This window comes from Acanthaster planci, linkage group LG07, assembly GCF_054643075.1.
Source record: "Acanthaster planci isolate LZ-2023a linkage group LG07, COTS_SCS, whole genome shotgun sequence".
Lineage (NCBI taxonomy): Eukaryota > Metazoa > Echinodermata > Asteroidea > Valvatida > Acanthasteridae > Acanthaster > Acanthaster planci.
The window spans coordinates 12,068,450-12,082,221 of record NC_141783.1 but is presented as its reverse complement, the minus strand read 5'-3'; the positions used below and the strand labels follow the sequence as shown (position 1 = coordinate 12,082,221).

Here is a 13,772-nt window from a genome sequence, read left to right as displayed (position 1 = left end):
ACACGCAGACAGAAGCAAGGTTAAAGTGCAGCCCTCCTGGATGCAGTATAGCCTCGTTCCAGAAGCACTTTCAATCAAATTCAGAACGGCTGAAGGTAAGAGCCTACCGAACTTTAAAGTGAGTGTACAACTGTAATCGACTTAAAGAAAAGTGTTTGTGGTAGATTTTGCATACCACTTGAACCCTTTTTTTTTGCAGTGCGTCTCGAAGTAAAAGGACATGAATGCGACTTCATCTTTGTTATGCAGTGGATTATCCTGATACTTGTGATAGCCTCAAGTTTATTTGCTTCTCCCATTATATTCCTCTACTTTTTGACCAGGGAAGGGTTATTAAATCCCCCCCTTTCGTGGTGAGAAAACTGGCAAATAGTGCAGAAACCTATATGTATGCAATTTTGTGTAATGTTCAGGGGTGAAAGTGTACCTAGTAAAGATGTACATCTGTATCATAAACAGCGCCCCCTAGTGTCATTTGGTGTAGGCATCCCTCGCTTTTCAAATAACTGCCCAATCCCCCTTCCCCTGGCACAAATTTATGCAACTAGCTTCTCGTTCATCCTGTCAAACTTGGTCATGTTTTAAAACTCAAAATAGAACAAAAAGTAGAAAGTTTCAAACTAGTGACACTGAAGATGAGCGATGTACATGACCTTACTAAGTTGTCAAAAAAAGTAGTTTATCCGCTTTCAGCATTAGCACCCCCTATCGGTTGAAAAAAGCCATGTTAATGGGGAGGAGTTTTCATTTTCTTGGTGGCAACGTGACCGTTACACGTGCGTTTCATACTAACGGTGAACCAGTGAAGTGCAGTTCCCACCAAAGGAACCGCTGTTGTTTTGAAAATTGCGCCCTCTCTTGGTCCCGCTCGGGGCTCATAGACACGTGCAAAATTCTAAGGAAATGTATCTCTGGCATCCGTCTGGCAAGGGTATATGTGAAAGTCGCTTCCTCCTGAATGAGCTTAGAGAAGCGATTGGGGAGGGACACGCAGGCGCCGTGGATTCACCCTGAAATAAGAGTAAAGTCTCCGGACGGGACACCGAAAATAAGGCTGAGTGGACACGAAGCTACTCATCAGTAAATGACACAACACGAATAAAAACATATTCTAAATAAAGGCGTCGCAGAGAGAGACAATACCTTTTCGGTGACTGCGTTTGAATTTTGCAGCCTGCATGTTTCTGTGACCCTTCGAAAAAATAACGAGTTTCCACGTTTTTCCATCATTCAATCCATTTCTTTTATACAACTTATTACTTACATGCACATTTTATGTGAACAAGTCTCACGAATAAATATATTTCATATTTTACACTGAGGTCTAATATACATTCGTTAATATATGTTTAAGTATATGGAGCGATAAAATACATTTTATTTACATCTTACAATATTCCTTGAAGAATCTTTTGTGATTGTTGAGTAAAGGTCATGTTTTCATCCCAAATAAGATACCATTCAATCTTTCGTTCAGATCCACTCAAGGCTTTCCACTAGGGTTGGGTGGGGCGGGTCCCACCCACAACATTCTCTTCAGTACCCCAGAGTAAAAACTATCGATGTTCCCTCGTATATACCGAAAGTTCAAAACAGTATTTGGGAATGAAAACAGAGCTACAAACTCGTATTACCTCTAAAAATCAGTTTTCCTTGAGCAACCTTTGAAAGCTCCAGGAGTCGAACTTTTCCAGGTAGATTTGGGAAGCCTATTCAAACTCAAACAGCCTACATGTTTCAAGAGCAAACATTGCATTTCGTGAGTTGAATTGGACTAACGGTATACCAAGATACTTGAATTGCTTCCCGTATTCATGTGGGGACTTCACTTTTAAGCCACACTGTAAGTGCTTGGGCAATATCGGTACCATACTTCAAGACTCGAGCTTTGTACCCACAACAGGACCTTTACCGGTTTCTTCAAGCTCAGTATCATTGTCCTCCATCTAAGTTTACTCACGGACGGAGCATTCCATGTCTTGATGTAATCTGTCTATTTTGTTTTGAAGGCTTGATTTCTGCAACGGTTTTCTCGGACTGAAACAAATTATTTGTAGACGAACTTCTTGAAAAATGAAAGCACAGCGGCGCGTCAGTGGGCACGTTTGCCGCATAATTATTATGAGCGTCACGCTGGAGTCGTCATCAACACCCAACAGCGCGCGGAATGGCCAGGCGGCCCGGGACAAATTATTCCCGCATCGCTCACAAATTGTCCCTCGCTAAGAGTTCATCTAAACTGCACTCCCATAAGGGCTGGGGGGGGGGAGAGAGAAAGGGAGACCTGGGCTTGCTTAAAGAATCCTAGTTTGGGCATCTCTAAGACGCGAAGAAACATCCGTCGTTCATCACCTTTGGGGTTTGCGTTCCAGATTTAATAGGTCTATCCATCAAGATTGCTTCTAGCACGCTTGTGAAAACCAGCCAGTAGGCCCACTGAATAGATTCGATTACGTCAAGACATGAAACAATCAAATCTGATAATAGTTATCATTACAAAAAGGAGAGTATTAAATGTACACATTAACCATTAATAAGACAAAAAATAACAAGACACAAAGTGAAAATCACAGCTCCTCATCTGTCTGACCAATTCGATATTAGGAGAAAAGAGACACCTTTACAAAAAATTAATGATTTTTTCCACATGGTAATGAAAAAAGAGGGAAAATTTACCATCATTTGAGATGCTAGTGTGAATGGAGAGTCGGTAGGTATTGGACACTCCGTCTGTGTATTCGAAATGCAGACATGGAATACAAAATGGCAGTCAGAGCAACAAATCTCATAAATTACAATAAAACATCACATCTCTGAAAGGTTCATTTCCAACAGACCCTAGTAAATGGTTATCAATTACACCACGATTCCTCGCCCTTCAGGCCTCTGCACCATTTTCCCCTCAAAATCTCTCATCGTTTTCTTTCACTCCCTCTCCACCACACCCTCCTTTTTCCCATCAGTTGTTCCGGTAATCATCCATACCACACATTGTGCACTTTTCGTGCGTGTTCACTTATAACCGTCCTCCCATCCACTTTTCACGCGCGGTCCCCAAGACACATCCAACTGTGCATTGCTGCGTAATTCAGTGAGGGGATAACCTAATTTTGTCGTTTTTATACAGCACAGACTGAGGCATGGAGCGCCTTGCCAGACGCAATGCACTTTTTTCCTCACCTCGATTTATGACATTTATTTCTTCCTTTATCTGTTCGCTGGCGGACAGAGGAATGGTGTGAAAGTGCGTATGCATTCCGGAACACAACGCCACCTGGTGTAGCGATTGATATGTCGAGACAATTTCCCGAAGCCCAACAGACCCGGACACTCACCCTCATCATCTTGCTCATCTGTGATTAGCACATCTCGCACGGTGTCTCCGTTCTCCATCCATGGCTTTCTTTGTCTTGTGTTTTCTCGATCACCCCTTCTCTACTTGGTCTCCAGCTGTCAAGGGCAAGCAAATTAAAATTTCTTTCTTCCCCGGCACACAGTCTCTCTTCTCACCGAGCAATGTAATCCTTCAAAATTCTCATTTGGATAGGACTTAATCTGATTTATTCCGTTCCAGTATAAATTCTCATCACACGTGCTTCAATAAATCGATCCCACAGACCTGGTCTAACTGATCTGATTTGATATCAGTCTCCTTCAGCCTCCAACTTCAGTTCCTCGTCGTCGTTTACACGGCCAATTATTCACAATATTCTAACCTCATCTTTCTTTCGAACGCTTTCTGAGTGTTTTTGATTCTGATATGGTCGCGTACCATTGTAGTGTTATCATAATTTTCTTTCATCAGATGAATACTCTCAACTTTAAATACCATTTCTGGGAATAAAAAGGAAAAAAAAAATTAGTGTTCTAAAACACTGTAACTAGGTTTGCCACAGGTTTTCCAAATGGGCTCACGGCGAGTCGGTACGATAAATTCATTCAGTTTGCAATCTGTGCGGGTAAAAGTTGATTTCTGTCCAATTTAATCGCAAACACTGGGCGCTGGTTGTCACATGGTTGTTATTTCGCGAATGTGGCAGGCTTTGGAGGTGAAATAAAGCACCCCACCATTCCGTGTGATCCCGTCTTAAGTGATTTGCCACTGGACATCCACTTCGCATCCCTGTTCAATCATGACGTAGCACCTGTGTTGGTACAGCATGTCCGGTATGCGAGCATGTGGCCGTTCTGAGAGCGATTTTTACCCACGTCTCAACATCTTCCATAAATTTTGGTAGGGCCTATGTTGAATGAATTCCGACCAAAGTTTAAACGGAAGATGTTTCAATTCGAATGGCAGCTGTACATTTGCAACTGCATAAGTAAAATAACATTCACGGATTAATATAAATGTACTCTTCTCGAATAATAGCATGCACGTCAAATACGCTTTAATAGATAATGTACCGAAAAGAAGTACCTTTATAAGAAGTTTATTTGGACATTGTAAGCTACTTCTTATATTGTATTATTAGCGTTGGAAAACAATACAAAGTCCTGACGATCTAAAAATTATCTTGTATGTTGCAGAGTATTGTACCTAATACAGCTCTTTTCACTGGTGCCCGACATTTATTTAAGGACTAATTTTATGAACATATATTTTGGCCATTATCTGCTCCGTAATAGCATCACAACCGTGTTTAAGAGCACGGATATTTCTACAAGCACTGCGAAATTATCAAATATGTTTCCAAACCATAGACATTATGCACTCACTGGCTTGTGATGGCTGCGTATTAATAGATCGTGCGGTTGGACAAAACATAATTGCATTTTCACTCGAATTGTTTGCAAATTACAGCTCCCTGGATGAGCAGTGCGTGTGTCCATTCAGTAGTCACCCGAGAACGTTTCGGTGCTCAAAATCCGTAGCCACGGTAGATCCGTTAATTTAAGTTTTAGTAGGTGGAGGAACAAGGCGCAGATCTTACACCCTCCTTTTTCAAATGTACATCTGGGGTTCATTTCCTGAAAGGTGCTTTGCAAATGTGTTAAGCGAAAGCGTCACGGGTGTTACCAGCCAGAATTACGAGCAGTGATTTTTGATATTGATTGATGGCCCATATGTCGGTATTTCTGATCTGTCTACAGCGCATAATGCGCCTCTATAACGAATGAATTCTTCAGCCAACTCAGAACAAAGTTGGTATTAATTAAACCATACAGTATTCACCAGATAACCAGATGATATCAAGATCTTAAAATTATACAGTACATTTTCGTTAGAGTACATATTGCAGTAATTCGTTTGGTTCTTAGCCGCTGCGTCGTAACATTCAAATCAACAATGCAGGGTTAAGTACGAGCGGAAATAAGAGCATAAGGCCAAAAAAAGCTTCGGTTTCTGGTCAGAGCTTGGCTCCAAAAGTGGTGCGGCGACGTGGTTTTTTTTTTCCCTTCTCTTTTTTCTGGAAATGATGCACGATGACGCGTGATGTCCATCGCGGCGACTGCATGTGCACGCAATTCTCGCCCCTGAACTTTAACTGTTTAAAAGCATTTTCAACTTGTACATGTACACAGGACATAAGACCACCTCGTTCGTCTGGTGGTTCTCAGATGTAGATTTATAATTCAGTAACGTCGTCATCTGAAAAAGAGCACCCGGCTAAATAAATGAGCACCCAGCTAAATAAATGGGACTCCTCTACTGCACATATTACTCAACCGAACCCCATCCAAAACTAAAAATGGTCAAAATTTTCCGTTTGGCAGCTTCTGGACATCGTTTATACCAAATAAAAAACTTTTTTATTTTGCCAAAGCACAGGTAAACTGCGACGCGCTCGCTGACCAGAAACCGGACACTTTTTGGCCTAATGTACAGCAATCCAAGAGGGCATTTAGGCGAGAGTCACCATAAAGCATCATACAAGAGGTTGATCAGGAAAAAACGGCAAAATGCCAGAGGGTGCCCCTTACAGAAGTAGCTGGCCTTGAGCTCGAGACTCTTTGAGATGATAATAGGCGCGATTTGACCTTCTGCGCCGGTTATACTACCTGCCAAGAAGCATTAACTTGGACCGTAGATCAGTTTATTAATGCACCTGTCATAACAGAGGGTATGCACCACCAGCCACGAAGGTGAGCCGAAAATGTCAGGGATGTCACACCCACACTCTTAATTATACCTCATACCTCATAAAAAAATACATCAAATTCACAAGCTTCAAAGCAGGATGACTTTTAAAAGCACATAGCCACTCGATGGGCAATACCCATAATTCCACAATTTTTTTGAAAGGAAAAATGTCACAATCACTCCTTTCAAATCAGGACTAGATGACATGCAATATAACCCAGTATTGCAATTATTGTAGTTGTATGTTTGGGTCTCGTGATGATCTCGACTTCAACAGTGACAAGCATTTCAGTCATTTCATCGATTAATTTGCATAACCTCAACGAATACGATTTCTTAAACTATTTCCCCTAAATCCCGAAGAAATATATCCGTTTTGAACTGACATCCATGCTGTAGCGTACTATTAAACTAATTCACCGTTGGTATATTCAGGTGCATAATTACTTGTTCATTTCAAGGAAACAGTCCAAAACAATTTAGTAATCATATTATTTTTCCAGTCTTACGTCTCCGGTTCTTTACATTTCTGGACTTCCATTAGTTTTCTTTCGATAGATAGATAGACAGCGAAGACCTTGGAAAACCTTTCAAGGCTCTGCTGCGGAATACTTGCACATCCAACCCCAAAGCGATGGGTAAGGGTTGTTTGTTTTTTCTCCATTAACTCGAGCAAGATTTGGAAATATTGAAAATTGCTTACGGCCAGTCAGGAAGATGATGACAAGCGCCCCATTCAGCGCAGTCGGAAAGCCATAGTGAAAACTGAAACATTTGGTGAATGCGACAGTTTCTTGTTGATCCAAAAGGCGGGTTTGTGCCGTTGAGTGACGCGTTTATTTACGCTGTACTGACTGACGCTTGCTATCGACATTTTCAGCTTCAAACCGACGGACGAAAAAAACCACAGTTGGAGATAGCACAGATAGACAATTAATGTATAAAGAAGCGTCTCTTCAACAATGTGCATGATCACCGTAATGCCGCATATTACTTGTGGTCACGTGGTTAATATTTAAATGGATCCACGTGACGTCTAAGATTATCCAACGATTATGTCCTCCAGATTGACGTTTAGCCATAGGATACGCAAGAAAAAGTAAGTTTACTTCGTGTGGTGCTTGCGGTGAAGATCAGTATTTAAAAAAAACACACACAATCTTTCCATTTTGAAAACCAGGGGCACGTACAATCAGCGACAACTTGTTAATTAATTAACCACTGGTCGATTTTACCTGGTGCCTGGTATATATTTTGTACATAGGTTACCATGCATAATCGGTCAATTATACTTGTCATTCTATAACATTCTTTTTGCCCGATTCAGTTGTGGGATTCAGCTATCAGAAGTTGTGCTGTAAAACTGCGGAAAGAGGAAATATGTCAGGTACATCAATGTGTTGCTTTGAGGAGGAGTAAATGACGGTGCATGCACCGTCATTTACTTGTGCTAAATAATAAATTCATGGGTGTAAAATTATCCCGCGCAGGATGTGGGGTATATATCCTATATCCACTTTTTGAGTGGGTAGGGGATATATAAGCCACTGATAATTTTCAATAATTGACTCCTACTTTGGTGCATGATAATGCAATAAAGCCCGCTGCATTTTCTGTGTCGAATTCAATGAACAGTCAACAGCGATTGCCATTACTTTAAGTCAGCCCTTTAAGGCAAATTTCCAGAAGATGATTTGTGGCCTTTGTTTGGCAGTAAATGATGCCAGTGATCAGTGATTTCAAGACAAGCAGTCGTAATTTTCGGATTTGTTTTTCTTTTATACATTATTTGATTGGGCATTAATTGTTTCAATGTCAACTAATGATATCAGAATAATGTTATATACAATAGAGCTGAAGATTTTACCTTCGATAGGTTTTTCAAACCTGAAACGATCTTTTTGATCGGAGTAGCTTTAACCGATAATGATGCGGCACCACCTTTGTACGTTCCCGTGTGCTGGTGCATCGCCAGAAGCATCTCTTCAAAGCTTGCCGGAAATTCTCAGACATGATGGAATAGATGATGGGGTTGAGGCTGGAATTGAGGCTGGACAGGGTGACCGCCATCATCTTGAGAGCCAGCGTGCCGTCTGTCAGCGGGAACTTGCCGAAGTTAATCCACATGTATAGCACGTGGTGCGGCAACCAGCAGATGCCGAAAGCCAGCACCACTACGCTGACGATCAGTGTGACTTTCTTCTTGGCCTTGTTGGACGAGGAGTCGGTGTCGCTGTTGGGCTTGAAGGTGCGCCACAAGGTTCTTAGGATGAGCACGTATGACAGGACCATCAGTAGCAGGGGTACCATGTAGCAGGCAGCGAAGAGGAAGGCGTAGTAGCGCTTCCGCTGCGTACGGTTGTCCCAACCACCCTCGACACAGTAAGACACGAGAAGCCCAGATTCGTCCTCGGCCTTGAGTATCAGGAACACACGGAGGAACGGTGCCGAACAACCCAAAGCTATAACCCAGATGGAGACGATGATGAAGATGGAGTTGCGCAAGGTGCGCAGGCCGAAGAACTTGAGCGGATAGGCCACAGCGAAGTAGCGATCCATAGACATGGCCACCAGGGTGAAGATGCTGGCGCACATAGAGACGTAGGTCAGGAACTGCACCATCTTGCACATGAAGCCGCCGAAGATCCAAGACGGTAGGGTGATAATGGTAGCCTGGAATGGGAGGCAGATGAGCAGGTACAGCAGGTCGGCCACGCTGAGGTTTAGGATGAAGACCCTCATTGACTTCTGGAGGCCCCGGAGTCGGCCCGTGGCGGCCACAATGACGAAGACATTACCCAGCACGCCTACCATAAACACCAGCGTGAACAGGACCGTAATGATGACCTTGACGGTGCTGACCGGGTCTTCATTCTCTCCATCCCCTGGTCCGGTCCCCAAGGATCCGTTTTCGTCATTCCGTCCATCTCCGGTGGAGATGTTGACGATTCCCACGAGACTCATCGTCTCATCACTTGCAGTAGACATTCTTCCCCGTTTGCGTCCACAGGTTCAGTATGTTTAAAAAGTGCGATGAGCCATCTGCGCCAATTTCTGAGCTTAATGAAAGACAAGAAAAAGTGATGGAGAAAGGACCATATGACAGAACCCCGAGGTTGAAATAAAATTATGTCTCTCCGGATGATTAGAATACTCAACTTGAGACCAGCGTTACCTTGATTGTGAAGAAATGCTTATCGCAAACCCGTCAAAGGAAATACGTCTTGCATCATTGAAGCTCGCCGCTAACGCTAACGAACGTTTGACGGTTCCAGATTGCAATCGCGGCTATTGGGCAAGATTGTGCCACCTTAATTCCGTCCGAACTGTTGTTATGACAAAGGACAGGGCAATTGTGAAGAATCAGGAGACCTCGAGAGTTATGCCAGTGAACTGCTACGCAATGTAGAATGGTCATCTACATCTGCAGCAGTCTGTCAAAATCGTTTCAAAAAAGAATCCCCATCCAGACTCCGGCTTATAATCGAAACGGAGACCACCGCGTCAACCGATCACTTAGGACAGTGCAGCTCCCATACCCAGCAGAGCTAGAGTGACGCCAATGGCAGCGTTGAGCGATGAAGGGTTGAAGTGGATGTAGTACACATACTGAGATGTCCATGCACAGCTTTGTCGAATCTAACTTGAGACAAACATCCTCTCAGTTATTCTCCCTGTGCGACTTCATTTCGCCCTACCCTGGAGCCTTAAGGCGCTAACTCTCCGCATTGCATCTCGTCTTTTGATAAAATCGACTCTGCTCGTGATCGTCGCAGACAAATCGCTAAGTTTAGGTAGAACTTGGGTTCCGGTACTGTTCGATCTCTTCCATAATCTGCTCAGTTACCTAGAAATAAATCAACTGCCTATTTTTCAGTTTTGTGCTGCTGATGGAGTCATTTCCTCACTCCCAAAGCACGCTTTACAAGTAAACTGATTCCAACGATGTGCTCGCAGAATGAAGCCTACACGCAAACTAAACCAGGGGCTGAAAATATCGAGCACCGATTATGGTAGGCCTACCACCGACAGCCGTCGACGTCATAGGATGAGGTGAACACACGCAAGTGATTTGCAATATGGTCCCACACACCTCTGCTGTGCGGGTGGCATGTAACACTCTACTGAAGTGAAGTTGGAAGAGACATTAGACTGGCAACAGCAGTGATGTGCTTCTCTATTGTCATCAGCGCGTAATCTCATCATCGCAGCGAGCGCCAGCGGTCACATGTCTGACTCAGACCAACCAACGGCTTTGGTCTCCGCACGAGGTCCCATCCGGGGAGTGACAACCTGCACGAGGAATTTCGTGGTGCTGAGCGAGAACGTAGAGCGACGGATAAAATTTTGCATGTCTGAAACCGTCACCGCCCTGCGTGCAGTGCATATTCCTAGGTCTAAACGATCTTGATAACTGCATGTCCTTTCCCTGCAAAGGCTTTGGGTCAAAGACAAAAACAAATTCGAACACTGACGTCGCGAAAGAAGCGAGAAAAGACAGAGGACTCATAAATCTGAATGAAGGTTTGACGTCGACGTAATAAGGAACAAAAAATATGACAGCGAAATAGTGTTGAAAGGAAAATTAAATCGGTTCCATAAAGTTTTCAGATCTATATGATTAGGGAGTCCGTCTAGCGGCAGATCAAGGAGGAGGGGGGGGGCTTCCCCATTTGATTTTGTTCCCAGCTCACGTTTGGCCCCCCTCAAGGAAAGTTGCAACTACATGAATGATGTGAAGCCATTTCTGTCAGATAGGAAGGGGCCAGACTCATAATGCCATGATACACTATTCAAGCCCTGTAATCACATTTGGGGGGGGGCTGGCCTCTTGTTGTCTGTAACTTCTTCTGGGTCTGTTAGAATTCTGATCTACTGCCTGATAAGACGTGATAAACGTTTTATTTTCTAAATTGAATTCTCATAACCTATCCACATTTCGTCCATTTATAGTTTTTTCATGAAGTGGGTATTTCATGCCAAATTCCTCATGATGTATTGGTGAATCCTGACTCCGCAAAATCGAAGAATCCGTACGTGCCCAGCATGGTGGACTTTTTGGTTTGTGGCACGCTAAGCAAACAAACAGCGATTTGTAAATAGCCTGAAACGTCAATACGTTTCACTTAAACTGCCCGTCATTTCTGCTAAAGGAATTAAGCCCATCAATCAACTCCCAAAGTTAAAATTGGAGTTAATAAGATTAAATCGCTACCGTAAACCTAATATCGCATCAACATTCCGCCCACTCTTCATCAATACAGACTTTTGAATAAATCTAGCGAATCAGATTTTCCAGCTGCACCGGCCAGCAGCCAAGTTATATCCCATCAGTGGACAAGAAGCCGTTTTTTTTTCTTGTAAAGTCACGTTCTGGTGAGGCGGTCTACTGTCATGTATGAAACCGTGGGTGGGTTTTTGAAATGCGGTCTCGTGAAATAAGGTTGACGTCGGAGCTAACTGTTGACCTATCGGCGTAAATTTGTGCTGGAAATTGGGGGGTGGGGATTTGTGGGGGATGACTTGCCCCGGCCATGGAAATTTGAAAGGGGGGGGGGTACACCTTATGACACTAAAAGGGGGCGATGTTCAAGATATAGATGTACAGTATATCTGTAATAATGTAATGCATTCATCCAGGATCTTACATCAGAATGGTATAGTTATGGTTTTTGAAAAATTGCTCTCCCTTTCTGAATGATATTAAACTCAGTTTAGTTGTAGGCAGTCTGAGAAATTCTTAACAATCTGCTTTTAATTCTATGCCCTCACCCCGGGATTTACGCCCGTGCCGACTCGTGATCCTGATGGTCGGAACGTTTCTGTTGTCATTGTGGGAGTTAACAGCGACCCGCTTTCATTAGAGATACTCGATACGAAGGGAAAGTGAGCTGGCCAGTCTTCACAACAGCCTATACTGCACTGCTTGCCATTGTGCTACGTTCTGGTCGCAAATTATGTCCGAAACTATGCCAACGAAACCAAGATTCTCTGCTTACGGGACTTGAGCTGGACCAAGAGAGGACGCTATTTCCTTTGCAATGGAGGCTCCTTTGGGAATAATTGAGCATCGCTGGTTCATGAACGACTAGGAAACGGAAGCGTTGTAGTCGCATCGTTACCAACAAAATGAATACTTCCGACCAACGCGGCTCTTTTCAGTTAATGAGGGGATGCTTCTGCTCGAGGTGGATATAGCATTCTGCGACCCATGATATGAACATCAGGGTTTGTAATCCCAAAGAACGGCTGAGGGTTTGCGAGCTTGTATTTCTGTGAATTTTTGCCGACATTACTGGGCCTGGAAAATTGTTCAGTATAGAATGAAGGCATTTTTTTCCAAATAGTGACACGCTTCAGAACTACTGTACGGTAACTATTATTGGGATGGTCATCTTTGGACGGAAATTTCCCCAAACGCTACCTATTTACCCCTCAAACGTTGAATGAAATGGGAATGGGATGATGTATATATGCACATTTCGGAAATGGGAGTAATTTCCTTTTTTTATACGTGAGGGAATTATTTTACCGTTGTTGTGTGTGGCAGTTTAGTTAATGGTCTGCGATCTTATTCACAATTTGGTAACTGAAATGAAATTTTGGGGGACCTTTGTAAAAGCGTAACTAAACTTCAGAAACCTCTGTAATAGTGTGCTGGCACGATCTACAAAGATCACAGAGTGAGATGCTGATTTTATGGGCAAGAATCTTTTGTTTTCTTAACAATAAACACATTAATTGACCTGGAGTCATAGTTACCATCACCATCTTCAAATAGAAGTAAGTTTTGGCAAATATCTGTTTTCCTAACATCAATCGCAAAACGTCCCGAGCTGAAATAGAAGTATGATTAATTTCAGTCTGATGTTTTCGTACGTGGTTCTTATGTAATGATTTGGAAGAATTTCTGTGGACAAAATCCTTCATGTTGTTGACTCACGAAACAAAAGTGCCTCAACACAGGCTAGACATGGGATCTTCCCATTAGAATGACGCCAGATGAAATGTAACATCAAACACAGAAAGATGTCATTACTGGGAAGAGATCGCTCCAAAGTAATGTTTTGCCTGGTTTTAAATGCATGTACGGTAATATTTGCTTCTGAACGGGACATTGAGTGAAACCATCACACTACTTTTTTTTATCTGCCGGATTTGTGTGTGTCTCCATGTCTATGGGACGTCTGAGTGTGCTCCGATCCTCCGTGTAGAAACAGGTGAACTGTGGCCGGGGCGATGCAATTACAGATGTTGACACAACAAACACTTCGGTTTCTGCTGAGCAATGAGCCAGCTCCCTTTATTTTTTCTTTCTCGAAGTGTATCCCTTCTAAACGGAGCGAGAGACTCAGGGACGATCTGACCACTGCGACTGCAAGGTGTCTTGGCTACGGCCGCGAAAAAAACACACACCAGAGCACGACCGGCAATTTGTCTCACGGATACACTTTCTAGGAGGATGTGCTCGGAGGCAGGTTGTCAAACAGAGTGACAAATCTGCCGTTTCACCTGAAGAATTGTCTTAATTTGTTATCATGAAGCGAAGCCGCTTTCCTAACAAAATAATGTCAAATATCTCCTGGGCCTCTTGTCAAGTTCCGTTATTGTTGTTAGGATATCCATAGAGATTTCCTGCAGACGAAAACGAACACGACAGCTCCGATGTGACTGCGTCTCTCGATAC

General features: G+C 43.2%; 1 protein-coding gene across 1 annotated transcript; it reads right to left on the bottom strand.

Annotated features, from left to right (window-relative positions):
- Positions 1-1,140: 1,140 nt before the first annotated feature.
- On the bottom strand, positions 1,141-11,521 carry LOC110981814 (galanin receptor type 1-like). The gene is made up of 2 exons (XM_022239757.2): positions 9,261-11,521; positions 1,141-9,139 (listed from the first exon to the last, which is right to left on the bottom strand). Exon 2 carries the CDS (start codon positions 9,071-9,073, stop codon positions 7,967-7,969), a length of 1,107 nt encoding a protein of 368 aa, XP_022095449.1. The 5' UTR covers positions 9,074-9,139; positions 9,261-11,521; the 3' UTR covers positions 1,141-7,966.
- Positions 11,522-13,772: the final 2,251 nt, after the last annotated feature.

What these genes read in the sequence shown, in the direction of transcription:
- LOC110981814 (XM_022239757.2), bottom strand. Translation starts at nt 9,073, where the DNA reads ATGTCTACTGCAAGTGATGAGACGATGAGTCTCGTGGGAATCGTCAAC.